This window comes from Papio anubis, chromosome 9, assembly GCF_008728515.1.
Source record: "Papio anubis isolate 15944 chromosome 9, Panubis1.0, whole genome shotgun sequence".
Lineage (NCBI taxonomy): Eukaryota > Metazoa > Chordata > Mammalia > Primates > Cercopithecidae > Papio > Papio anubis.
The window spans coordinates 22457662-22485082 of record NC_044984.1 but is presented as its reverse complement, the minus strand read 5'-3'; the positions used below and the strand labels follow the sequence as shown (position 1 = coordinate 22485082).

The following is a 27421-nucleotide window of genomic DNA, read 5'->3' as shown; positions in this document are numbered from 1 at the left end:
GGAAATTTGTTGTATTTGTCATAATAAAGAGAGTTTTACAACAAGAATGAATAGTTAGGGCATTATAAAGGCAACCAAAATAGTTGGCCTACCTATGATGATCCATTCTAACCTCCCATATTGCTCTACAAATACAGCAGTGAATTAACCCACGTATGCCTGCTGTTCCGTTATTGGAACGCTAAGCTTGTGGGAGTTATTTATATCCTACTGCTGAAGGTCATTGCCAAGGTCTGATTTTTCACACACAAAAAACCGCAACCTCTGGCATAAATGGATTAAGGGTTCTAGTCTCAACCTGCCTCTGAAGTGATATATGAATCTGGTCTCATGTCTTTTAACCTACCCAGCACTCAAGTTTTCTTATTTGTTAAATACCTATAAGTATAGCGATCTACCTGTATCTCATGGAGAAAGGGATAAAAGAAGATTTTTAAAAAGCACTAATGAAAGTAGCCAGGAGCCCGGAAATCCCCAGAAGGAGCCTCTGTGCCTTGTGAGTGGACTTTCCTGATTCCTGGATACATTTACTCTTGTGTTGTCAAGGAAAAAATGGGAGAAGAATATTGAGGCAAGCATTGATTTGAGGCATTCGAAAGAAATGCTTTGCAACCCTGAAAATTATCAAGCCAGCTCTGAAGATCCAATTAAGCAAGAAAGTTTTAATTATTCTCATTCCAACTCCATGGAATAAGAAGGAAGATGAGCACGTCAGACCAGGGCTGGATAACCCAAGACACAACCTAAGAACATTAAGAACATGCTTATGCATGAAAAATAAGGACCATCTAGAAATAAATAAATAAATAACAAAGTTGAACATAAAGTAGTTTCATAGTAGTCATCAGAATGTTGTTTTATTTTGAATTGCATAGCCAACTAGATGGACACCATATACTTTTTTAGTCCTTAGGGCTCCTAAAGATTTAAAAATAGGAACTTCCAAATATTTACTTTTCTGTTCCTATTTCTTGACTCTCTCTATTTCTCTCTTTTTCTCTTTCCTATCTTTTTTTCTTCATTTTTTCCCTTTATTTTTAACTACCTTCCTCTGTCAATTCCTCTTTACCTCTTTCTTCCCCTCAACTATTTTCTTCAATACTTTCCTCCTTTCTATTTTCTTAAAGTTCTAGCTACATTTTTATTCTCCCACAATTTTGAAACAATGGAGGGACTGTCTTCTTTAGAAACATTTGCTTGAGGCCAGGAGCGGTGGCTCAGGCCTGTAATCCCAACACTTTGGAGGCCGAGGCAGGCGGATCACGAGGTCAAGGGTTCGAGACCAGCCTGGCCAACATAGTGAAACCCCATCTCTACTAAAAATACAAAAATTAGCTGGGCACGGTGGCAGGCGCCTGTAATCCCAGCTACTCAGGAGGCTGAGGCAGGAGAATAGCTTGATCTGGGAGGCAGAGGTTACAGTGAGCCAAGATGGCACCACTGCTCACCAGCCTGGGCAACAGAGCAAGACTCAGTCTCAAAAAGCAAAAAACAAAACCAAAAGCAAATATTTGCCTGTCAGCTGAACAATTCTATTAGTAATCCATATATAAGCACATGAGTTAAGAGTTGGAATTGGGAATTTCAAGTGGCAAGGATGGTGGATATCAAAGAAAAAGATATCTGAGATTGTTTTGTCTAAATATAATTGATAACATCATATATATTAGAAGATACAAGCCTTAAAATGTTTTCATCTGTATTTCATCTCTTTGTATTAATAAAGCCAAATAATTTTAAAGAGAGAGGATTCCGTTTAGACCGTAACACCAGTAACAGCCCCCACTTTCACCCACTCTCCCATTAGAATGAGATGTTTTCAAACTGTGTTTCAGAGATTGGGAAGGAAGTGTGAGTTCTCTTGGCAAGGAAAAACGTAGAGGTGGAAGCACAGCTCATTATTTTTGTACTCAGAAAGTACTGCACAATTGGTTTCTTAGCATCAGTTGAAATGGAAAGAATTGCTTTTCACTTTGTTTATTTAAGAGTCTATCATTACATTATATTCTTATTATCTTAAATGGTGTATGGTGAACCCTGACTGCCTGCTGTCCTGCACACATAAAACATTTGGCATGTGGCATATTGTACATATATAGGGATCTATCTAAATTAGCTAGTGTTTTAGAAAACCTTTATAATCTAAAATGGTAGCAAATTCCCACTTTCTAACTCTTTCTTAGGAAGAAGGTCCAAAATGTTTAAGAATTAAAAGTCAAAGTTGTTGAGTGAGATCCTTTTTATCTTGTTGCATTTGTATCTTTTATTTTGTAATTTCTAAGATTAATATATGTTAAAATTGGCTATATTTTGGATGTACAATTCTGAATTTTCACCACCTCTGTAATCAGGATATGGGACAGTTCCATCAACCCCCAAAATTCCCTTGATCTCCTTGACAAACTCAGAAAGCAATTCTCCCATCTCCTCAGAAAGTCTAACCCTGGCTGATAAGACAGTGGAGTTTGAGAGTGGGCAGGAACCAGATGTCTTACATTGTAATAGGTGTTCTTTCACTCCCTCCATTTTAATACTGCTTTCAGCTCTGTCTAGTGTCCCTCAATTCAGCGTTTTCTCTAGAAAGTAAACACTTGGTTTTCTCTTTATATTTACTCCTCACCTTATTTTGCTGGGGTAAATTTCTGCTTTTAATTTTATTCTTAAAAATTTTAATTGTGACCTAAAACTTTACTAATTTGTGTGAATCCTCTATAGGTTTCTTTTTATCATGGTAAAATATGTTTAACATAAAACTTTCCATGTTAACCGTTTTTATGTACACAGTTCAATGGCATTACGTACATTTACACTGTTGTACAACCATCACCACTACCCGTCTCCAGAACGTTTCATCATCCCAAACTGAAACTACATACCCATTTTTTAACAAGTCCTCATACTCCCATCTCCTCACCTCTGGTAACCAGTGTTCTACCTTCACTCTCTATGAATTTAACTATTCTAGGTACCTCATATTACTTAATCATACAGTATTTGGCCTTCCATATTTAATTTTATTCATTTAACATAATGTCTTCAATATTTATCCATCTTGTAGCATGTGTTAGAATTCCATGCCTTTTAAGATTGCATAATATTCCATTGTATCTATGTACCACATTTTGTTTATTGATTCATCCATCTATGGACATTTGAGTTATTTCTACCTTTGGGCTATGATGACAAATGCTGCTATGAACATTGGATATACACATATATCTTCTAGATCCTGCTTTCAATCCATTTTTGGTATATACCCAAAAGTGGAATTGCTAGATCATGTGGTAATTCTGTGTTTCTTTTTGTATAATTGTTACCCTAATGGATGTGAGGTGATATCTAATTGTGATTTGGGTTTGCATTTCATTAATTATTAGTGATGTTAGGTATATTTTTGTATATTTGTTGGCCAATTTTATATCTTTTTTGTAGAAATGTGAATAAGATTATTTTTGATAAAACTTCTGGGAATTGATTCCTAGATAATATTTACTTTGTAATATTTCTCACTTTAGGTGGGCCTTTTATATTTCTTGAATGAAAGAGGGATAAATGAACAAGTAAATGAATAACACTGTTTCTAATTACCATCTGGAGCATTTGAGTCTTAGTAACTGCTAGAGTTGCTACTTGGGGCAGTTTCCTTACCTGATTGTAAGGCTACATCTTATAATCTAGAAATAAGGATAGTAATATTTCCTTCCCCATGGTATTGTTACGCAAGTTAATGCGCAAAACTCTTAACACAGTAACACGTCAAGATCAAATTAAAATTTGCTAATAAAAATATATCAATCAGTGTTTATAATTATCAAATACATTTGTCTTATAATAATACATAAATGCTGTATGCTTCTGTCTCTACTGTTCATATGTAAGGAGTACTCTTTTATAATTAAAATATTTTTTAAAAGCATAAACTTCACAGGATCTAACTCAGTACCTTTCAAAAAATGTTTTTGCTGACTGAATAAAAGAATGAATGAATGCATATGCATGTGTGTGCCGGTGTCCTGCACACACACAAACACAACTTTGTTGCATTTGGCCTGTCTGATGTTGTTTTTCTCATTACTACCCTTGAATCCAAAGTATGCATTGCCTCAGACTATTGGATTGATCTTTAAAGGAACTTTAAGTCTTCTGGAAAGGTATCGAGTTAAAAAAAAAAAGGTGGCAAAAGTTTTTTTTTTTTTTTTTTTAATGGCTAAAATAATAGAATATAGATGAGTTTATCTGAATTTTGTTTCTGATTTTCTGATTCATTCTGTGGCATTAACAATACCATATCTCTGATTTTCTGTCAATAAAATAATAGAAATATTATTTACCAATTAATGATGATATAGCATAGTATTTAAGTAGGATTTTGTGAATATTTTATTAAAGTTTATGGAAGTGTGATATACAGGATCAATGGTAGGTTGGCACAGTGTTGATATATTTTAATGGGTAAATTTTCCCAATTGTGTGCTACTGGAAAAATATCTGTTTCTTGTACTAAAATATTTTCAGTTTAAATCAGATGGATTTTTCTTCATTTAAAAAAAATCACCCTTTTTATTTTCAAATTCGCCGAGATCTGAAGTTGGAGTTCACACACTGAGATCTGAGGTTGGAGTTCACACACTGATATCAACCAAACGTTGAAGTGCAGGATCAGAAAAGGAATAAGGGATGATCCAAATAAAAAAGAGAAATATTAGATTTTTTTAAAAAAGCTAATTTGTCACTTCACTCATTGAATATGAACTGAATAGACTTCTAACCCTTAAAATACTTTTTTTTTTCTCTTTTTATTGCCTGGAATCTTAAGAGCTTTATCATTTGCAGTCATAAAATGAAAATATACACCAAACCCTCAAAGGGCAAGTATGAAATTAAATTATATTTGGGCAGCTGTAACCTTTTAAAACGATCAGATTCCAGTTAATGTATTTCTTCCTGTTCCAAGTGCTGCCATGGTGTTTGATGGTGGGAAGCAGTCCAAAGGGCATTGGGAGATAATAAATTCACTGTAAATTTCACCCCAAGGCATGTCTTGATACACCAAGGCCTCCATTTAGCAAGGCTGACCTAAAACTCTTGTCACATCCAAAGGTCATTTAGGTTGGGGTTGGTGTGTCCCATCTATCTTTCCTTGATGTAAAGAGTGACAGTTGAAACAGGATTGAGCTCATAAACAGTCATCTGAATATGAAAAAGAAGCTAGCTTTGGAATAGGAAGGGAAAGTGAAGAGAGAGCTACCTTTTACGGTGTGACTAGCAAATGCCATGCTTTTTGCAAAGTTAGTGAAGGGTGGGTTGATCTCATAGCTCTTGTTTCAGAGCATTCTTTAACTTGGAAGGCATTACTGGATTTGGTTGATTTAGGGTCTGGTACTCTTTCCTCTTCTATTTATATTTGTCTCCAAAGCTGGGAGTATGTGAAGTATTTTTTAAAGAATCTAATATCTCCAACCTTCTTTTACTTTAAAATCACAATATTCCTTCCCCCCTTTGCACCTGTTCTCTTTAGTTCATATACCAACACATGGGAATAAAATAGGAGGAAACTGTTTTAGAGAAATAAAGCCTAATGTGGTCCTGGAAAACAGTGATTTTTTTCTAATGCCCTCTTAATCATGCATTTTTTTATTGTGGTAAAATATGTATAACATAAAATTTACATTTTAACCACTTTTAAGTGTACAGTTCTGTGTAGCATTATATACAATGTTATATAACCATCACCACTTTCTGTGTCCAGTACATTTTCATCATGCAAAATAGAACCTCTGTATTCATTAATTATTTCGTATTTCTTATTTCCTCTTCCCCCATCCCCTGATAAGCTCTATTCTACTTTCTGTCTCTATGAATTTGCATATCCTAAGTACCTTATATAAATGTAGTCATACGTTATTTGTCCTTTTGTGACTGGTTTATGTCATTTAGCATAATATTTTCAAGGTTCATCCATGTTGTCACATGTATCCCTCAAATCCACACTTTCAGAATGACTTTAGCTCTCTCAAAAACAACATTTACTTATAAATGTCAAGAATTGTGGATATATAACTTCTCAATTATAATAATCATAACTAATATGTAGTATCAAATAGAGAAATATTAAACAACTATGTGACAAATAATGAAAGATTAAATTATTGCAAATCTTCTTGGGAAAAAATTTAAAAATCCTTTCATGAAAGCAGAGATAGTTATTTACTAATTATTTAGAGTAGTGCTTGGCACATAATAGGTCCCCAGTAAATATTTATTAAATTAATGCATCAATTTAAGGCAGGAGAGCAGAAGTTAAGAGTTTTTTCTCTGTACTACTTCGTTGGTACATGAGGAATAGGTCCTGTGCAATTGAAAATGAAGCCTATTGTGATCAAAAAAGTCAATGAAAGTAAAAATGAATTGTAAATACAAGGCGCTATTGGAGTGTATTATTGTTATTTTAATTGATTTATAAGTTACATGTGTTGGGGTGGTGAAAAGGACTCATTTTTGCTCTACCTTTTTCTTTTTCAAATGGTCTAGAAAAATTGAGGTTGGCCACCATGAATTTACTCAAAGCACAGAGTTTTATATGATTAATTCTTCATATAAATTATACAAGAAAGAGCAAATATTTAAATAAAGATGAGGCTCAGAATGTTGAAAATTGTATGTACAGATTTATTCTATAATCGATTTTAAATCAAGTTTAAATCTGTAAAAATGTGATTAGGTAGATATTACTTCAATTAAAAGCAGGTTGTAGGTAAAACAAACCCTCCCAATCTATTCGCCGTATCGTGTGTAGACTAATCTTGTAGAAATATAAATCTAATTCTGTCATTCCTCTTATTAAATTATTATATATTCCCATCTACCTTTGTAGACATCTCTCCCACTGCGCTGCGTCTCACTGGTTTCTTTCTGATACTACGAACTTGTCATGTTTCCTCCCAGCACGTAGTTTTTCTGCCAGTCTTTTTCCTCCTGTATGTATGTAATTATATCAGCTCATCTTTCTGACCTCTGAGTATTCATAGTTGCAGGAAAGTCTTTCTTGCTTTGCCTGCCTGTAGTGTAGCTCTCACTTGCATGCGCTTAGAGCACCATATACTTCTATTTTGTAGTATTTTGCACATTTGGGATTTTACTTTTCATTTGTGTAATTATTTCACTGATGGCTTTCTTATTCTACGTAAGCTCTATGGAGCTGAAGACCTAGAATGAAACTGGTACTTTATAATTTTTTTCAATGAATAAAAGCACGAATGATAAAAGATAATAAGTATAACAGCTTTCTCCATATTTCATTGCCTTGTTTCCTACAATTATTTAAATGGTTAAAATAAGTATCAAATTGAGAAGAAAACCAAACTGAAGGGCTTTTTACTGACAGTAGCCAAAAGGAAGTAAAAGGATGAAAGATGCCAGGAAAAATTTCCTGTTGGACACTTCACGTTTCTTTCTTGTTCTGTGTTCCCAATGCTATCGCTTTTATCAGAAGAGCCCAGCCTCCATAAAAAATGCTTTCTGAATTACCCTTCCCAAGTTTGTCTAACTCTTGGTTTTAGAGCACACAAATCCTACTACTATATTTAAAAGACCAGAAAAGAGGTTCCTAAGACATAGGCTAAGAGTTAGGAGCTCTGTAAAAAGTCAAAAAGATTTGGATTCCAACTTTACCTTGGTCTCTTACCTATGCGACTTTGGACAGATGACTTTTACTCTCTCTTGGCCTCAATGTCCTGCTCCATAAAATAAAAATAATACCTATTTCCTAAGATTGTTGAGAAGGTTCCGAGAGATATCACATGGACATATATCACAGTAAGCATTCTATAAACTTCAGCTGTTATGATTATTATTGCTGCTATTATTCTCTGTCCAGATTTCCCCTGAAATGTAGTTTTATTTGGCATAATTTGTATACTCAAAGAGCCCAAACTAATATTTATATGTGATACTTTCTTAATCTTAAAGGTTTATGAGAGAAGGAGGAAGAAAAAAGTAAGAGGGGAATCCACAGGAAGAAGTCCTTTTTAAAAACCTCTCATATGTGTTGTTTATTAGTAATAACAGCAAAACAAAACAGCAAGCAAAACAACAACAATAAGAGCAAACTTAAGTGACTTTGTGGTTTCTTCAGAGAAAGTTGAGTTCTGTTACTACTGACTCAAGGAATCTTTCTCTCTTGACGCCTTTAACCCTTGGCCTTGGAAACTACTATTTTTGACTCAGAGTTCAGGGGAAATTCCTTTTTTCACTGGCCAGCACGTGGGGGATTCCACCTGTATCCCACTGCAGAAGAGATGAATTTAATCACATAACGTTTTCTTTGGAAAGCATTTTCCCATAGTAATATTACATCACAGAAGAATTTCAGGGTTACTGGGACTTCTGATACTGCCAGTTGTTTAATCTTTGGCAAGTTACTGAACCACTGTTCAATTCATTTTTCATTTTTCTCACTAAACTCACAAAGTTGTTGTGGTGATTCCTGAAATAGTATGCAAGCTTCTAGCAAAATGATTAACATCTCATAGTCATGGAGAAAATCTTGGTTATTGTACTTCCTCCCTCTATACGTTTCAAGTATTTGCAAGCCTCCAGCAAGTATGTACTGTGGAGGTACGTTTTTATGACATGCAAAATAATATATAGTCTGATTTAATATGAAATGACTTAGATTGTCTTTATATTGAGGTAGAATGCTATTTAAAAATGACTTGATTAGTACCCTCCAATCTATTGGGATACATTGAACAGTGATTTCACAAATATGAACTTAGCCAAAGACAAGTGTTTGCTTTAGAACTCTTTCTGATAATACTATAATTCTGATAATACCCAAATTAAATAATGAAAATTGGTAACAACAGAAATTTTTTCTCCTGATGAACAAGCGTTTCTCTTCTTACTGTTGCTTTGAAGGGAATTTCAGCAATATTTTTCTCTAAATTAAACTGATTAAAGATATAAGTGTAATCACTGATACATAAAGAAATTCGAAGAGTCTTCCAGCCAGTGTCCTTCTTACCTTGCCAAATGGAGATATATTTACTGGTTGGTGACCTCAGGAATAGATGCAGAGTGTTCATCCTCCCACAGTAATGAACAGCAAGTCTGGAGCGGCATAAAAAGGGTCAATCGAATAGGTCATACATCATATGGGGAGGCAGATGTTGGAACATATTGTAATGGATTACTGTGCAGTACATGAAGATGGCTTATGGAGTAGAAATACAGGGAGGGAGTGAGCGAAAGAGAAACTATCAGTTGGGGTGTTCTTACGTGACTCTCGCAAAATATATCTGGTTCTTTAAGGAACTGCTTCAATTATAAAAGTCAAAATGTTTTTTTCTAGCTGTTTAAGATTTACTGGTGTGTAATGAAGAAAGCCTTTTAAAACCCAGTGCATTTGAAGTGTTTCTTATTTATAGGCTTTAGTATCTGCAATGTGACAGAAACAGCATGAGAGCATCACACCTGTGAAAAAGGTCTTAAGATTTAAGTAAGTTCAAATGTATCTTTAATTTTTAGCAGGATGCTATCTTCACACCCTCCTAACACTCCACCCCTCATTGATAGCTTCGTATTCCATCCAAGTATCACACTGAGTAAGACTGAATTTGGAATAGAAAAATCAAGATTGTCTATATATTATTAATATTTGGTGATAGCAGCTTTAAATAAATTACATTATATCTTCTGTACATGTATTCACTATAGCTTTTTAACAGTAAAACTCAAACTATAGCCAGATGTAATTATTTACTTTTGTATCCAAGCTTTTCCAGGTTACATCAGACAAGAGTGATATTTTCAAGGAGGTGTGGATCATAACAGTAATGTATGCCTTGGAGCCCATACCACTAAGCCCCCTATTTCACCAAGCATGCTTCCCAGTGGCTCACTTGTTTTCTCTGAAGGCAGAACATTTCATTTCTGAAGTTGGTAACATATTTCCCCTGATGGCTTATCCTCCTGACATCTTTTTGTTTGTTTTGTTTTTGCTTTTTTTTTTTTTTTTTTTGAGACAGAGTCTTGTTATATTGCCTAGGCCTGGAGTTCAGTGCCACAATCACAGCTCACTGCAGCCTTGAACTGCTGGGCTCAAGCAATCCCCCTGTCTCAGCATCCTAAGTAACTAGGACTGCACATGCCATTATGCCCAGCTAATTTTATTTTATTTTTAAGTTATTATTGAGATGAGGTTTCGCTATGTTGCCCAGGCTCGTCTCAAACTCCTGCGCTCAAGTGATCCTTCCACCTTGGCCTTTCAGAGTGCTAGAATTATAGGCTTGAGCCTCAGCACCCAATCACTAACTTCCGGTGATACCAACTAACTCTTCAGCCTTTTGAGGCCTGTGTCCACTCAAGTCATTTTCTTGTTTGACCTGCTAATTCAAACCCTTATACACCCACTGCAACTTGTTTGTTTTTTAAATTATGCTGTATTGACATAACAGCTATTAGCTCCCCTTCATGTGGATAAATCTGTAGCAAGTCTGAGTTTGTTCATTCTTTCATTGTAATACATTTTTTTCTTGACATCAAGTTTCATTAGAATTTGTGTACAAACACAAAAGATTTTAAATCTCCCAGATCATATGTATGTGAAGTTGCTCCTCCCAGTGACTCTAGGCCTTAGTATACCCTTCCTTACTCCCTTCAGGATGAATTCTTCCCCAGCAGGGACTCTAAACTGGAAATTAAGTGACAACCCTTCCCACCCTCCTCTAGGTACCTTTCCCCAATCACTTTTCCCCCATGGGCTTGATAGAATTGGGGAGGCAACAGGAGAAAGGTTTCACAATTGCAGCCTCCACCCACTTCTGTGGGTTAACCACTTAGGAGGTTAGCCGAGAACGATTTATTTCCATCTGTTGCCTACCCCTGTCCCGTTCCACTCAGGTTTGACCAAGAGTCTCAGTTCTGAGAGCTGGCTGTCAGCCCTGTCTACTCTTCATTTTTTCCAGGAGTCACCTTAGTGGTTAATGAAAGTCGTCAATGTTCAGAGTCCTACCTTGGCATGCCCAGTATTCCTTGATGGATACAAAGAACACATATCCCTTTAGAAGCCTCATTGTACTTCTCCTCTGTTAGGATTTTTGAAAATTAAAGAATAAAAAATTACTTTTTGTGTAAGTATATAAAAAATTCATTTGAGAGGAAACTATTTGTATTACCTTTTCCCACCATTATGTTGTTTATTATTATGAATATTTTGATAATAGCTATATAGTACTATTAAACCGGACTCTTGCACAGTCTCTCTGATAGGTTTTGAATTTGACCCTTTAAAGTCAAATTCAAATATATAAAGAAGTTTTACAACTCAATAATAAGACAGCTCAATTTGTAAAATATGGGATATAAATACAATCCTATTATTGGATATATACCTAAAGAAATATAAATTGGATAAATGTGGTACATATACACCATGGAATACTATATAGCCATAAAAAAGAATGAGATCATGTCATTCAAAGGAACGTAAATGGAACTGGAGGCCATTATTGTTAGCAAACTAGCACAGGAACAGAAAAAGAAATACTGCATGTTCTCACCTATAAGTGAGAGCTAAATGATAAGAACTTATGGACACACAGAGGGGAACAATAGTCACTGGGGCCTATTTGAAGGTAGAGAGTGGGAAGAGGGAGAAGAGCAGAAAAAATAACAATTGGGTACTAGACTTAATATCTGGGTGACAAAATAATCTGTACAACAATGCCCCAGACACAAATTTACCTATATATATATCAAGCCCGCACATGTACCCCTGGACCTAAAAAAAAAAAATTTTTAAATAAAATTCAAATATATAAGTAATTCTTACAATTCAATAATAAGACAGCTTAATTTTTTTTAAAAGAGCAAAAGATCTGAATGCATATTTTACCAAAAAAGACAGGAATGGCTAATCAGTACATGAAAAGATGCTCAACATCATTAGAGAAATGCAAAATTAAAACTACAATGAGATACCACTTCATACCTGCTAAAATCATTATAATTAAAAAGACAATACCAAGTACTGATGAAAATATAAGGCCGGGTGCAGTGGCTCATGCCTGTAATCCGAGCACTTTGGGAGGCCGAGGCAGGTGGATCACAAGATCAGGAGTTCGAGACCAGCCTGACCAACGTAGTGAAACCCCATCTCTACTAAAAATACAAAAAGATTAGCTGGGCGTGGTGGTGGGCGCCTGTAATCCCGGCTACTCAGGAGGCTGAGACAGGAGAGTTGCTTTAACCCAGGAGGCAGAGGTTGCAGTGAGCAGAGATCGTGCCACAGGTACTCCAGCCTGGGTGACAGAGTAAGACTCTGTTTCCAAAAAAAAAGAAAGAAAATATAGAGAAACCAGAATTCTCATACATTGCTATGGAAATGAAAGATTGTTCAGCCACTTCAGAAAAGTTTGACAATTTCCTTAGAAGGTAAACATGAAGATACCACATTACTCAACAAATCCAATCCTAGGACATGGATAAGCAGGAGTAATGAAAACACACAAAGACTTGTACAGGAATGTTCATAGCAGGATTATTCACTGGAAAATTGGAAAAAGTCATCCAAATATCCATCAACTAGATAAATGGATAAACAAATATTATACACCCATGCAAAGAAATACTTTTCAACAATACAATAACAGGCTACTGATACATGGTACACCTTGGAGAGAATTCAAAAATGTTACACTAAGTGAAAGAAACCAGATCTCTTTTTCTATAGTCTCTTCCAGTATTGCCCCAGTAGTGGGGACTACAAAATAGCGTTACCTCACATCTGGCCAAGGAGACATAGAAGGAATGTGTTATTTCATTTTAAAAAGGGAGAGGAAGGTCTTCTGTTGTGTACAGAAAAGCCTTAAATTTTAATAAACATACTTTGTTGGTTGATTTGAAGGTTAACCTTATGGCTTTGCATGTTTTGTTCCTTCTGCCTGGAATATTCTTGCATTTTAACTTCATCCTGCACTTCCTTGAGGACATACGTAGCAGGACTGAAGCTGTGTCAGATCCTGGCCCCCACTTCAGAAGCCTTTACAAGTCAGTTGAGGTCAAGACGATGAGCCTATTTAGAACAGAAACCACTTCTTGTCTCTTGAATGGAGCAAGGGGTGGGAAGAGGAGGGACACAGGTGCACACCCAAACCTGCTGTCCTTGTGCCACCAGGTTTAACATGGAGCCGCAAGGAGAGCAAGAATTCTAGATTCAAAGCTGTCCTCCAGATTTCAAAACTGAAGGTCCGTAGTCATTAAATATTAACTTCCTATTCCTCCCTCTCCTGAGCCCCTGACAACCACCATTCTGCTTTCTGCCTCTATGAATTTAATTTCTCTAGGTAATTCATGTAAGTGGAATCATACTATATTTGTTATTTGGTGAGTGGCTTGTTTGCTTAGCATAGCATGATACCTTTAAGGTTTATCCATGATGTACCATGTGCCAGAATTTCATTTCTTTCTAAGGCTGAATAATATTTCATTGCATGTATATAGCATATTTTGTTTATCCATTTATCCATCAATGGACATTTGAATTGTTTCTACCTTTGGGCTATTGTGAATAATTCTGCTATGAACATGGGTGTACAGATCTCTTTTTGAGATCCTGCTTTCAGTTCTTTTTTGTATATGACCAAAAGTAAAATTACCAGGTTATATAGTAATTCCGTCTTTAATTTTTTGAGGAACCACCGTATTTTTCACAGTGGCAGGAGCATTACACAGTCCCACCAGCGATATACAAGTTTCCAATTCCTCCACACCCTTGCCAGCATTTGTTATTTTCTGGTGCTTTTTGTTTGTTTGTTTTTGTTTTTGATAGTAGCCTTCCTAGTGGGTGTGAAGCAGTATCTCTTCTGCTTTTGATTGCATCCAGGTCATTTTGAAAATAGGTTTGTCAAGATGGGAGAATGAAACATGTTTAATTAGACAGTTCATTAACTTGACTTATGAATTATACATTTTTGTACATTCAACATGTGAGTTCCTGTCTCTGCTTTTGTCCTGGTATTCAGTGCATTTAAGGCCTATCCTAGTTTTCACACATTACACTTAAAGAACATGCAAAAGAAATGCTGATAATGTTACGGAAAGTCCCTGTTTAAACTCAAGTTGCTGTGATAATTTTCTGTGAAAAAACATTATGAAAAATAATGTGCAAAGCAAATTTATTCACACTGAAACATGCTGCTATGTTTTGAAAGATTTTCTCCAGTACATTAGTTTCTCTTTAAACTCCACATTTAAGTTACATTAAGAAGCTGAAATTAAGCTATAAAGATAACACTTATGGAGCCTTGAAATTGCTTTTTGAATTTTTCCTCACAAATGATATTCCCTGTTCCTCCTCTTGAAAACAGGAAAAGAAAGAAGAAATAAACAAATACTTTTCCATCAAATATATATAGTATATATCTTTTTAGGTTTTATTTAAACTTTAACAGTTCATATTCAACTGTTTTTAAAAATCATAATAGATGACATATATTTTAAAATCTCTATTCCAAATGTTTAACACATTGCACATATGTTAATAGTTCTTGCCATATTTCAAACCCTGGACTGAAAAGAAATCTTCCATTTTTATATGTATGTTTGACCTGGGAGAAGCTATTAATCAGCAAGATTTTAGCTCTATAATGTTCTTTTAGAAGATGTAAGTCTATATATTTGCTTATGTACAATTTTAGAAGTGACAGCTATTTATTTTTGAGTGAGGACTTTATCACTGAGCATGAAAAAGGATTACAACTTTTTCCTTATACCTACTTAAACTCTTGGGGTAATCTAAACAATCTCATTGGTCACATTTTATTAAATACTTAAAAATCTCAGTTACCTAACTTGGATTATATGAATGTATCAAATTATCACATGTACCCTCAAAATATGTACACCTAATATATAGCAATAAAATATATTAAAAATATGTAAAATGTATTTATATTCATTTATGACATACCTCTTCTTTCTCTGTTTTATATACTGGTGTTTGATATGAGATTGCACTTGCAGAAAAGGATAATACTTACAAAAATAATTTTAAACAATTTCACAAAAAAACAGTATTAAGTGGTATGCATGCTCTTAGCACTCTCCATTCAGATAATGACAGTGTAAAAAGTTCACAAATTATCTTTAGGAATCAGTATGTTTTATCATACAGTATTTAAGAAAGACATATTTCAGTTGTAATCTTACTGTTCTTCTTCTTTTTTTAATTTAAAATGCCTTTTGTGCCCAGCTCTCCTATGAAGTTTAACGAAGTTGGTGATTTGGGGAGAAGAAATGTAAGGAAGGTGAAAAGGGGGAGAGTAAGAGTAGAGAGAAGATGGTGGACATAACTTGTTTTGCACTGTCTTCACAATAAAGTAGAAATAGCTCCATCTCCTAATCCGTGCCTGAAGTAAAGGAAAATAGTTGGATCAAACCATACACTGTCATATGCTGCTGGCTCCTGAGTAAGTGACTGTATGGCATCATCTCTGCCTCCTGTGCCTTTATCCAGATTGACTGGGCACACAAAAGGGAGACCTGTAGAAAGATCCCAGTTAAAATAAAAATTAAAGATCCAGGAATCCCGCTTCTGGGCATGTATCCAAAGGAAATGAAAGCAGCACGTTGAAGAGATATCTGTACTCCGATGTTGATTGCAGCATTATGTACGATAACCAAGACATGGAATCAACCTTATTGTCCATCAGTAGATGAATGGATACAGAAAATGTGATATGTGTGTATACACACACACACACACACACACACACACACACACACAGGAATACTTTTCAGCACTAAAAAAAAAGAAAATCCTGTTATTTGTGAAAACATGGATCAACCTGAAGGATGTTCTGTTAAGTGAAATAAGCAAGGCACAGACAGACAAATACCATGTGATCTCATTTACCCGTGTAATCTGAAACAGCCAAACTCATGAAAGTAGAGAGTAGAATAGTGATTACCAGGGTAGAAGGTAAGGGGGACTGAGGAGATACTGGTCAAGTAATAATTTTTAAAACTAGAAAATTAAACTTTGAGCAAGCTAAAAAGATGCCAAAGAAAGAGCTTATACCTACCAGCAACCATAACTACTACTAAATATCTTTTACTTTCTAAATAGCAAATATTTAAGATTCAGCAAGTAAATCATGTATATTTATTTATCAAAAAGAAGGCATTTGTCATCTGGCTTTTCCAAAATATTTCAGAATATCCATATGCTTCAACTCTTGGTTCTGTTGTCTTTTGAAAAGATACTTTTAACTTTTTTCAAATAATCTTCACCCATTTTTGGTATTTATTTTGCAAACAGAAATTCAGTTACTGTTATGATTATGACTACAATGAGGGTATTAACAATCTATTTTGTTCTTATGCTGATAAGATTTAAATTCATTTTTTTCTCTCAAGCAAATCAAATGAGTGAATGAATATGAATTTTTTCTGTATTATTAATGAGCCTTTCTAATTCTTCAGATTGTACAAGCATTCCAAATTCCTTTCGGATTTTAAAAATTTGTTTCGTGTATAGTCACTATCATTATGAAATACATTAAATATGTACAAAAGATCTATATTAATATTTTACATAGTCAATTTCTGCATTTGTTCAATTTTACTGTTCCTCGTTTTTAAAATTTTCTGATAAAGCATTGATTAGCAGGGACATAATCTCTGCCTTCAAGGGGTTTACTGGTCAGTAAATGATTTGGGGCAACAAATCTTGATAGATATTTTTGTCAGTGCCTAATGCACTGAATCCAAATACTCCAGATGGCAGTTAGACAGTGGACTAGTAGTCATTGAGAGAAGTTGTGTTTTTAGCAATTTCGGGAAAGTACGCTATTACAGAAAAGTGGCAAGAATTTATCACCTCTAGGAATTAATGAAATAGACTAGCTTAGAATTTAAATAAGCTGTTTGTAGAATTTTTCTACTCCTCACACTGAAAAGTACTTGTTTAAGGTATCTTCATATAAAATAGGTATCTTCATATAAAAGCACAGTTGATTTAACACTATTGATTCTAACCATAATATAAAAGCTATGTCATCCAAATACAATTATACTATTTTTTCCCCCAAATAGCAAGAATTAATTAGTACAAGTTACAATATCTGTTATCCTACCAGACCTTTTCTGGCCCCATAGTGGGCCATTAGAGATAGACAGAAAGAATGCCTGTTAATGAACTGCCAGCCCACTGCCCAGTAGCGCTTTGGTGCACATAATAATAAATTACAAAAAAAACTGATTAGACTTGAGTAAGTTAGATACAATTCAAGCTTATGTTGTTGGTGGTGGAGAACATCACACTTTTCATAATATTTTAAAAGTGTTTTAATGAGCCACACTTTAGGGGAAGTTCATGATTGAATGCATCTAGTCATTCAGGGGAATCCTCTCTGTGTGAATTAATTATTCCTTTGTCAAGAAGGAAAGAAAGAAATAAAAGAAAAATATAGTGTGTGTGTTTTGTTTTTCTTTAAAGGATAATATGATGAATATACACAAATGAGAATAGATGATTGGTGAGAATACTTACATACTTATGAAGATTGTATATAAATTGTATTATCATCCTCTTCCTCTGTTTCTCCTTTCTTTTCCCCAGTTAATTGGCAATTTTTATGTGCCCAGTGTGCTATGAACTTGAAATTATTTTTTCCATCTTCATTTCACAACTGTTACTGCAACTCAAGTTCTTATGATCAGAATTATCACTGTTAAATGTTGATAACCTCATAGCTGATATTTCTGTATTATCGATATTCTAGCTAAAAGCATTATATCTATTGCTCTCAAACAGTCGGTGGCTTTCTCTTACTACATTTTCAATGAAAACTCTCTTGCTTATGTTTCAAAAGCTTTCCTAAGGTGAATGTAGCCTACAAAACTAATGTTATTTTCCTCTAACATGACTATGTATGCACTGTCCTTTCTACCACTCACTGTTCCACACCAACCTCTATATTTCCTTTGCTGCAACTAGCTCATTCCTGCTCTCATGCCTTTCATTTAATTGTACTGCCTTCCTAAAATATTATCTCCTTTTCCTATGTCCACCTTAACTCCATCTCTTCTATGAAAACATACCTGAATGCACTGATGCATTTCTTCTCTCTAACACCTTCAACAGTGACATACAGTTACAGTACACTTATAGTCTCACTCTTTTCTGTTTATCAGTCTTGACTTAAGGTAGATACTATGTTTGTACACTTTCTGTCTCCTCTGCTATTTTTTTGGTGGGGAGAGGGGGTGAGGTCTCACTATGTTGCCCAGGCTGGTCTCAAACTCCTGGGCTCAAGAAGTCCTCCTGTCTCTGCCTCCCAAAGTGCTGAGATTACAGGTGTGAGCCACCAAACCTGGCTCAGCTCAGCCTTTTCTGTTTAGTGTTATCTGTTTGTTTCTGATGTTTTAGACAACTTCACTATCATAAAAATACATTCATCATAATATACCTTATGTTTAACTTTGGGTTTTATCTGTCATTATGTAAAGAAAGATGCTAACCAGATTTTCTCTTTAAGACATACATAGAAACATAAGTGGATTATATAGTTCTCCAGATGCTTTTTACTTCGGGTCACCTTCTAGTAGTCACTAGATTTCATGCCCCTTTCCCCTGTACAAGGTCAACCAAGGGTTCTGTGACTGTCGACTTCACTCAGGGTAAACACCTGTTATTAGGCTGGATTTTGCTTCAAGAACATTTAATAAAAGAAGGAAACTGTTCATCATTTCTTGGCTGCTTTGTTTTAAAATCAATGCTACACATATTTTAGTAGATAGAAAAAGGAGCATAATTTTTTTTTTTTTTTTTTTTTTTTTGAGACGGAGTCTCGCTCTGTCCCCCAGGCTGGAGTGCAGTGGCCGGATCTCAGCTCACTGCAAGCTCCGCCTCCCAGGTTTATGCCATTCTCCTGCCTCAGCCTCCCGAGTAGCTGGGACTACAGGTGCCCGCCACCTCGCCCGGCTAGTTTTTTGTATTTTTTAGTAGAGACGGGGTTTCACCATGTTAGCCAGGATGGTCTCGATCTCCTGACCTCGGGATCCACCCATCTCGGCCTCCCAAAGTGCTGGGATTACAGGCTTGAGCCACCGTGCCCGGCCAGGAGCATAATTTTTTAAAACTTTGAATTAAAATAAGTCACAGCAGCATTTAAAAAAGTTATCCACTCTTACATATATAGCCAGATAGAAGAATTATTGTCAGCTTCTTTTATTTTACTGAAATTTCCTATTAATTTGTGAATGGCTAAGGTAGAACACAAGAGTATTAAAATTCCTGATCTTATCTGTGCAGACTCAAAGTATGTTAAATTCTCTAGGACGGGGTTCATTTTTGCTTTTGTATTATAATGTAACTTTTAAGAAAATATATCTGTGACACAAAATGTGTTGAAATAGATATTTCCTGGCCTTATTTCAATACCTTGGCAAACCAGGAAAATTTGATATGCTTGGTGGAAAATGCAATGATGTGGGAATAGTGGAAACCTGATCACAATTGGGTAAGAGTAATTCTAAAATTTGTCCTCTTGCACAGAAGCCAAATATGAGAAAGAGATTATGGGCAATTTGGGGTAGAGAAGAGCACCCTAATGTTAGCCACCCTCGAACTGAATAGCAGGCTTATCTCTCATCATAAATTGCATTAAGTCTCTGTATTCTGTAGAAATACCAGCAAGGCAAATGATATACTGTTATTATAGAAATATTAGCATATTTAACTGGGTCTATCTCTTTTACAAATGTTTCTTCCCTTTCAACTCAAAAGCATTTCTTTTAGAACAATTTAACTCAGATACACCTTAATTCCATATTTAAAAGGGTGAAAGTACATTTATTTCAATGAGGAAAGAATATGTATAACTTTTATTTCCAAATATATGTCATCTCCATCCTTTAAATCCTTTAATTCAATAAACTATTTTAGAGTTTTTATGCTTGTATTTTTAATATTAGTTCTTATATTTCTTTGGAAATTATGACTGTCTCTGGTGCCTAATATTTAAATATTGAATCACATTTAATGACTACTTGGTTAAGCTATTTAAATATCTAAATAACACAAATAACCAATAATTTTGTCAATAATATGAAGAATCAAAATTAAATTTTGAATAACTGTTTTGTTCACATTTTCTTTACCCACAGATATTGTAATGTTCCATGTCATTAGTAATTATATAATAATCTCATTTTTAGTGTATAACAAATCAGTAATAGAAATTTTTATCCTCTAGTAATAATACCCAGTGAAATCATTTTTAAAGACAAGAATACAATATACAATCCAATATGAAATGCATAAACTATAATATAGTTAGCTAGTTAATTTGTGAAAAAACATACATTTTTAAAAATTCAATATTAGTACATGCATTCTACTGGGCATAGTTTTAATCTGTAAAGTGATATCCTAGGATAATTGGTTGTTTTCTTAAAGACTTTATAAGTAGTTTAGAATGATGCCAGAAAGAAGTGCTTTTTAAATTGCAGGGTATAATGCCATAGATTTTTAACACAGGTGGGAGAAATGGATCAATTCTGGTAGTTTTTCTTTAAATAGTAAATTCTAAAGTCTTCATTTTTGAAGTGAATTATCCTTTTAATGTTTATGTAATTAAAGACAATCATTTTTATTCTTTCCAGTTGGCTGGGGTAAGAAAAGATGTAGTTATTCCAACACATAAAACCCTTATGAGATAATTATTAATATAAAAATATTTTTCTGGTTTTCAGTTTTTCTCTGGAATATACTTTACATTACTTTGCATGAAAATAAGCCATAATTTTTATTGATAATGTTAATGTATTTTTATTTAGGTTATAGTGTCTGGAGACTTATGTATGTGTATTTTTCACGTAAATGTGTGCTGTCTTCAGTTTTCATTATTTTATTTAGAGAGAGACAATGCTAATCAGGATCTGTGGCTTATTGTGAGCAATTTTGTCTTTTGGAATTTCTCTCTCAGAAAAAAATTAAGATAATCAAGATAACTATTTCACAGTACTTCTCCTTGAGAGCTTTTATTCTTGCTTCATTGTAGAAATTCTAGCTTGCATTGTAAATGCTATCCATGGAATCTCAAGACGAATGAGAAATAAGAAACTGGGATATGTGTGTGTGTGTAAAATTTATTTAATATTAAATAATTAAATATTTAGTAATTTAAATGATATATTTATTTAATAATTATTTTCTTATGTAGTTATTTAAAATTTTAACAAAGTGCAAAAAGAAGATGAAAAGAGTAATAATCTAAATATTTGATGTAATATTTGAATTTAAAGCAACTTCCTTGTTTTAGGATAATATGTCATATGGCTATCATTATCAAAGTAAAATTTTTCTTTTATTAATTACTTGGACAGTTTCTATTGCTTATTTGATAAGAATAGGTAATGGCTTAGTGGAAGAATATGTGTTTTAGGCAGTATTCTTTAAAACCTTAATCCTCAAGATAATTTGAGATTTGTCTTGGTTTATATATCATGAAGTAAAGTAAACTTCTTGCAAACATCCAGTTAACTTTTATCAACGTAGATAGACTGACCAGATAATATTCTTTAAGTGCTTTTTTTCCATTGCCTTTCAGTGACTTTTCTTTACTTCTACCCACCTAACCCTCAGAAAAAATTGTTTCAGGTGCCCATTTCAAGAAATCAAAGAGGCATACAGGGCTTGAACCAATATGGATTGTAGAAAATTACTGTGTATATGAAGCATCCTTTTGTAACACACTGTGTAAATTCAAAGTAGAATATAAAGAGCTCTTAACTGGATAATATGTTATACTTGCCTTCCATAGACATTGGAATAAAGTAAATATGGATGGCTCTTATTTGCTTTGAGTCCCTGGACATACTGAAGGTGAGATCACTTATATGTGGTATCTGCCATTTCTCCTCTAAAAAGTAATGAAATCTGAGGTGACAGCTTCTTTCTTTAAATATTCCAGTACACTAAACAAAATGCCTGTAGGAAAAATACCACATCTGAATATATGTACTCTCTGAAAGGTACGTTTATCTTATGATTCATAGTATTCTTTCTCCCCCTCTCTCTCTTTTTCTTCTGTAGCAGTTATATGCTGCCCAGCTAGCTGCAATGCAGGTATCTCCAGGAGGGAAGCTGCCAGGCATACCCCAAGGCAACCTTGGTGCTGCTGTATCTCCTACCAGCATTCACACAGACAAGAGCACAAACAGCCCACCACCCAAAAGCAAGGTACCCTTTTGAAGAAACCACTGTCTTGCCACTTAGTTTTATTTTTCATTCAATGGTATTTACTAAATGTCTATTATATGCCAGCAGCTAGGTTAAACTCTGGGTGTACAAGGAGGTAAGAGTCAAGTAAGGGCAACAGGTGTGCATGTAAACTTATCTGCATACATGTAATCATTCATTTATTCATTTATTCAATATGCATGTACGGATAACTATAGCAGAAAATGTGAGTGATAAAAAAGATAATCAAATGGGTATCTTGTACCCAAGGAGCTTACAGTCTGATTAGGTAGCTATGTATAAAAATAGCCAAATAGCCATACTCTATGAAACAAAATAAATTTTATAAAAAGTTATAGATAAAGTACATTGGAAGTTATATTGGGAGGCAGAGATGATCTTCAGTGAGAGATCCCGGCAGGAGTTTGCCAGAGAAGGGACAACTGAAATAGACCTTAAAATGCGAGTAGAATTAGGACCTACAGAAAGTGTTTTAAAAATATCAGTGACTGTTATAATGTGGTGCAGTGTAGATATACTTTTAGATAAATCACCTACCCAATGAGATTATGATGTAAGGAAATGAAGATAATAGTAGTGTTAGAAGTAAGGCAATTTAGAAGTAGTTTTGGTTTTTAAGCTAAGAAAACATTAGAACACATGGAAAAGGATCACGGAAAAGTCAAATAATGTATGTTTCTTGGCCTAAAAGGAGAGAAAAATTGATTTTAAAATTGTATTTGTATTAAGATCTTGCTTAAATGATATTGTATAAATATATTAAGCTTTCCATGCAAGAAATAAGAAAAGTGATCATAAAGCGAGATTCCTTGAGATTACTCAGGGAAACAACCACAGAAAATTTGATTCTATTAGAAAATGTTGAATAGAAAGCTGACATATATATATATATATATATACACACACACACACACACACACATATACACACACTTTTTTTTTTTTTTTTTTGCTGAATTATGTAGAAAATTGCTTCTGTTCTCTATCCCATGAGTGCCATATTGACATGTCTAAAGCAAACTAGGGTAAGAATAGTCACAATCGTTGAAATACACAGAGAAAAGGATTAGAAAACATTAAAAGAAAAAAATCCAAGAATCCTAAACAAATCTTTCTCTAGTACCCTGGTGGCTCTGTCAGGATGTCGTTCAGAGTTATTATATACTCCAGAGAGTAAATCAGTAAGGAGAAGGGATCAATCAATCATTTGGAAAAGGGCACTCCAGCCTCCATCTTCCTAGAATTCCCCAGTCCTTTTCCATATTACTAAAAGACAAATATTTTGGGGAATATAACTTAACCTGGACAAGGACCTTAGACCATGCTTTTTCAACAATATGTAGAAATATTTAATGAAAATGATTGTACACACTACATTGACAGTAGTGTGTACATACAATACATATGCCACTTTTAAGATCTATTTCAGTTGTTTAATGGACATGCATCTTCTGTGCTTAATGTATATCTAAGGCCTGGTCTGCTTTTCTTTATAATCACAACAGCATGTAAGTTTTTAAAACTTGGTAATAATTTTAACATTTATTAAATGCATTTAATTTTAAAGTAGTGATAATTTTAGTGTTTCTGTGGACCAGCAGTTTTCATGTATCACCTGTAAAGAAAAATGTACTTTGGATAAAATAAATCGCTGTAGCAGCATAGTCATTGTCATACACAGATACATCTGTGAGTTATTATTCTCTGTTTTTTCCCTTGATTTATTGATGTGATTTCACATCATGTTTCATAATAAGGCTTTACATCAGGACATTTCACTTTATGATTTTAGGATATGTAGTTCACTTTTAAATGGCTGATGGATTTTTTTCTTACACCTACAATCACTTTTTATCATTGATACCTTCTCACCAGATTACTTATACAAATCATCATGAAGCTTTTGATGTCAGTCAGCCTCATCCATTTATGCATCTGCTCATTTGTCCATTCACTCATTTATCCATTCAAATGTTTATTGAGCAGTTGCTACAATGATATTTTCTTAGGTACCCATGGAAAATGCTAACGTAACTGAAGGTTTGCTTTGCTAAGACTAAGAAATTGCTTTATGAACTATATAGTTCTATACATTCATAGAACCTTATAGACTTTGTGCAAAAGAGAATGATTCTTTCAGTAGTGTCAGAAATCTGCCACATCCTGTGGTTTTATATACCTCGGTTTATTTAATACAAGTGAAAAAGTAGATTGTGTTTCTATAGCCATGATTATACATTATTTAAAAATATAGTTCTTCTTTGAAATTCAATTACTTTTTGAAAGGAAGCCTTTATGAATTCTCTATCATATAAAGTTTAAGAAAACAGTGGGTGTTGTACTTCTTTCCATCCACAATTATTGTAAAATACACAAAGGTTTAAGAATAAAGTGCCTCTTTTCAAGTAACAACGATTTAATAAAAATATGCCCTTTCTTTGCTCAGTGCCCTCTAGCATACTGTCCACAACTGCTCTTATTGTCAGAAAAGATTTCTTCAGTGTGTTTGTGTTTCGGCTCAGCAGTAAAATGTAGTGGGTTAAAAATAGCCACACCAATAAGTAATACTGTTGTCATTTTAATGAAGAACATGGCCAAAAAAATACCACCTATAGTAAATAAAGAGGACCCATTACAATACATGAATTTACTTTCTTGTAGCCTGGAATTGACATTTATACATAGCATAATAAACATTTTGACTTCACAAAGCTATTTTATTCATGTGTAATAGCTATCATTTATTATCATATTTATGTTTTTAAGCAAATAATTATTAATGTCTTGTGGGTTTTTTCTGTGTGTTTTATTGGCAAATTTTCATGTCTGTGTTACCATAAAATAGAGTTATTTTACTAAAGGATTTTGTGTTGTCTACATACCTACCTGGCATAAACCAAATTGATGGTTTAAGTTGAAAGTATATTTGCTCTTTGGAACAATGGAATTGTAAGTCACATCCAGGTGATGATGTGAAGATAATGATCTTATTGATAGCTGTCAAAAATTTACCATGTTCTCTGAGTTGCATTGCCTGCCTTTCTTCCTGGGTATGCCTTTGCCTTTGACTCAGAACTCTAGAGAAGGACACAAACAAAACTTATTTGCAATTTGCAAAAAATGGAAGGGGGGAATCAAAAGGAGGGGGCTCCAAAAGACTGTAAAATTGTACAGCATGAGTCCTCTGATGCATGCTGTTTTCAATCTGCTGTATGCCAGTTGGAGGCTTGGGGAGTGTGTGCGCGAGAGAGAAAGGATAATGCTGAGAAATGATAGAGTGGCTGTGACCTCCAAGCTCAGCCTGGAAATCCAAGACATTGATTTCACTTAGCATTCCTGCTGAGAAATCTGGCGGAGTTCAGTTGTAATAAAAGAACAAGATTCTGTTCTAATGGTAATGGCGTATGACAGACATATCACTTTGTCTGTCCTCAGCACCAGAGAGAGGAGAATTGGAGAAAGGTCACCTGACCTGCCTGTGGTGTTGTACGAGTGCTGTACTGAGCTTTGAACTGCCGCCCAGGAGCATAATTATTTATAATATTAAATGATAAAGAAACCTTTAGAGGACTCACAGTGAACCTCTGAAAACGGCACACTGGAATTGTGTTCTGTAAATCTGAAAACACGAAAAGAAATCTGGTCTGTTCAAAATCTGCATTCAAGAACATGCATAGTGTTGCTTGTTGAGTTACAGGTCCTTGAACTTACTGTTTGTGAACTGTTTGCATTAATGCCTGACATATTGTCATGAGTTACTTTTTCTTTTCTCAATGCCTTGGTTTTATTAGTCCCAAGCCAAATATATACATACATATACATATATATAGTTATATGTATATACATACATATATATATGTATATGTATATTTTTCCCCCCATGGTCTATCTTGCCAAAGACTGGATGATACAGAATTAAGAGCATTGACAGACTTTAAAAATTTCTCAGCTGTTACAATAAAATATTTCTAAATACTTGTACATTTGTCTCTTTAGCAATTATTTAATTTGCTCCCTTTTGGATGTTACTCCAGGACTGTTTTTTTCATTGGCCCACAAAAGCGAATATGTTTAGCTCTATTCTAGCTCTTGTATGTCCTAACAGATAAGTTTATGGCTAAATGTCGGTAAATAAGTCTGAGTGAAAGTACAAAACCTTGAAATTTTATGACAAGAGATCCTGTTTAATGAAAATTATAAAAATAATTATACCTTCTCACATTAAAGAAAATCATTTAATTGAGTTATTGTTAAGCAGTATTGACATTTGAATTACGTATACAATAATGTTGTTTTGAATCTGCTTATAGCCTTAACAAGTGTTTTAATTATTTGCTTGTAGTTTAACTTTCTGCCACAGAAGGAACTGCAATGTATTCAGCAACTTTCATTTTTGCATGACATATTTATTTAAATGAATTTCCACATACTTTCGTGTAGTCTTTTAAGAGACTAGATGACCTTTGCTTTGTTATAGTAATTGATCTTTTGGTACATTTGTTTTCTAAAAATAAATTATTTCTTTTAAATTTAATGGAATCAGTATCAGACTTAAAACAGTTACTTTAGGAGGAAGAGTATTTAGACTCCGTTTCACACACAGCTCATAATAATTGTTAGTTATGAATAGGCTTATAGTCCTATGTTATCAAGAAGTCTTCAAATGTTAAGACTTGGTGTGCTAAAATCCAGACTTCACATTGTAAGTGTTCTGCCATTGTAAAAGTAGCAACCTCTTGGGAAAATCCTAAGAGCAACTTGTAAATACTATTAAACCTCCCTTGGTATTTGATGGAAACTTACATATTGCCGGCAGCAGCCAAGAACAGTCAGTTTAAAAAGCCGATGACAAGAGAGAATTCCTGGGTGCTTTTCTTTTAACCTTACCATGACCCTAGTCATACCCCAAGTCACAGTTGTGTTTCTATCAATGGCAAGAGCACACAGATTGTCCTAATCAATTTTTTTGTTCTTTTCGAATACTTCTGACAGTGATGTTCCCATTTGCTCAGCAGTAGCACCTGGGAGTATGACAAGGAAAAGAAATGTTTCGCCGACAAGCCAGAAATGGCCCTAACCAGCTGACCAGACACAACCAGATTTTTTGAGCTGCACTGTCCTTATAATATTGCTTCAAATTCAGAAGCAAGAA

The 27421-nt window shown here is 34.3% G+C and overlaps 1 protein-coding gene across 23 annotated transcripts in view; it reads left to right on the top strand.

Annotated features, from left to right (window-relative positions):
• SOX5 (SRY-box transcription factor 5) overlaps positions 1-27421 on the top strand; it is a 1038891-nt gene that overhangs the window by 941776 nt on the left and 69694 nt on the right. For all 23 annotated transcript variants that reach the window (XM_009180371.4, XM_021923251.2, XM_021923253.2 and 20 more), the window contains one exon: positions 22103-22249. In XM_009180371.4, coding sequence (XP_009178635.1) covers positions 22103-22249 — 147 coding nt within the window. The remainder of the gene's footprint in view (positions 1-22102; positions 22250-27421) is intronic.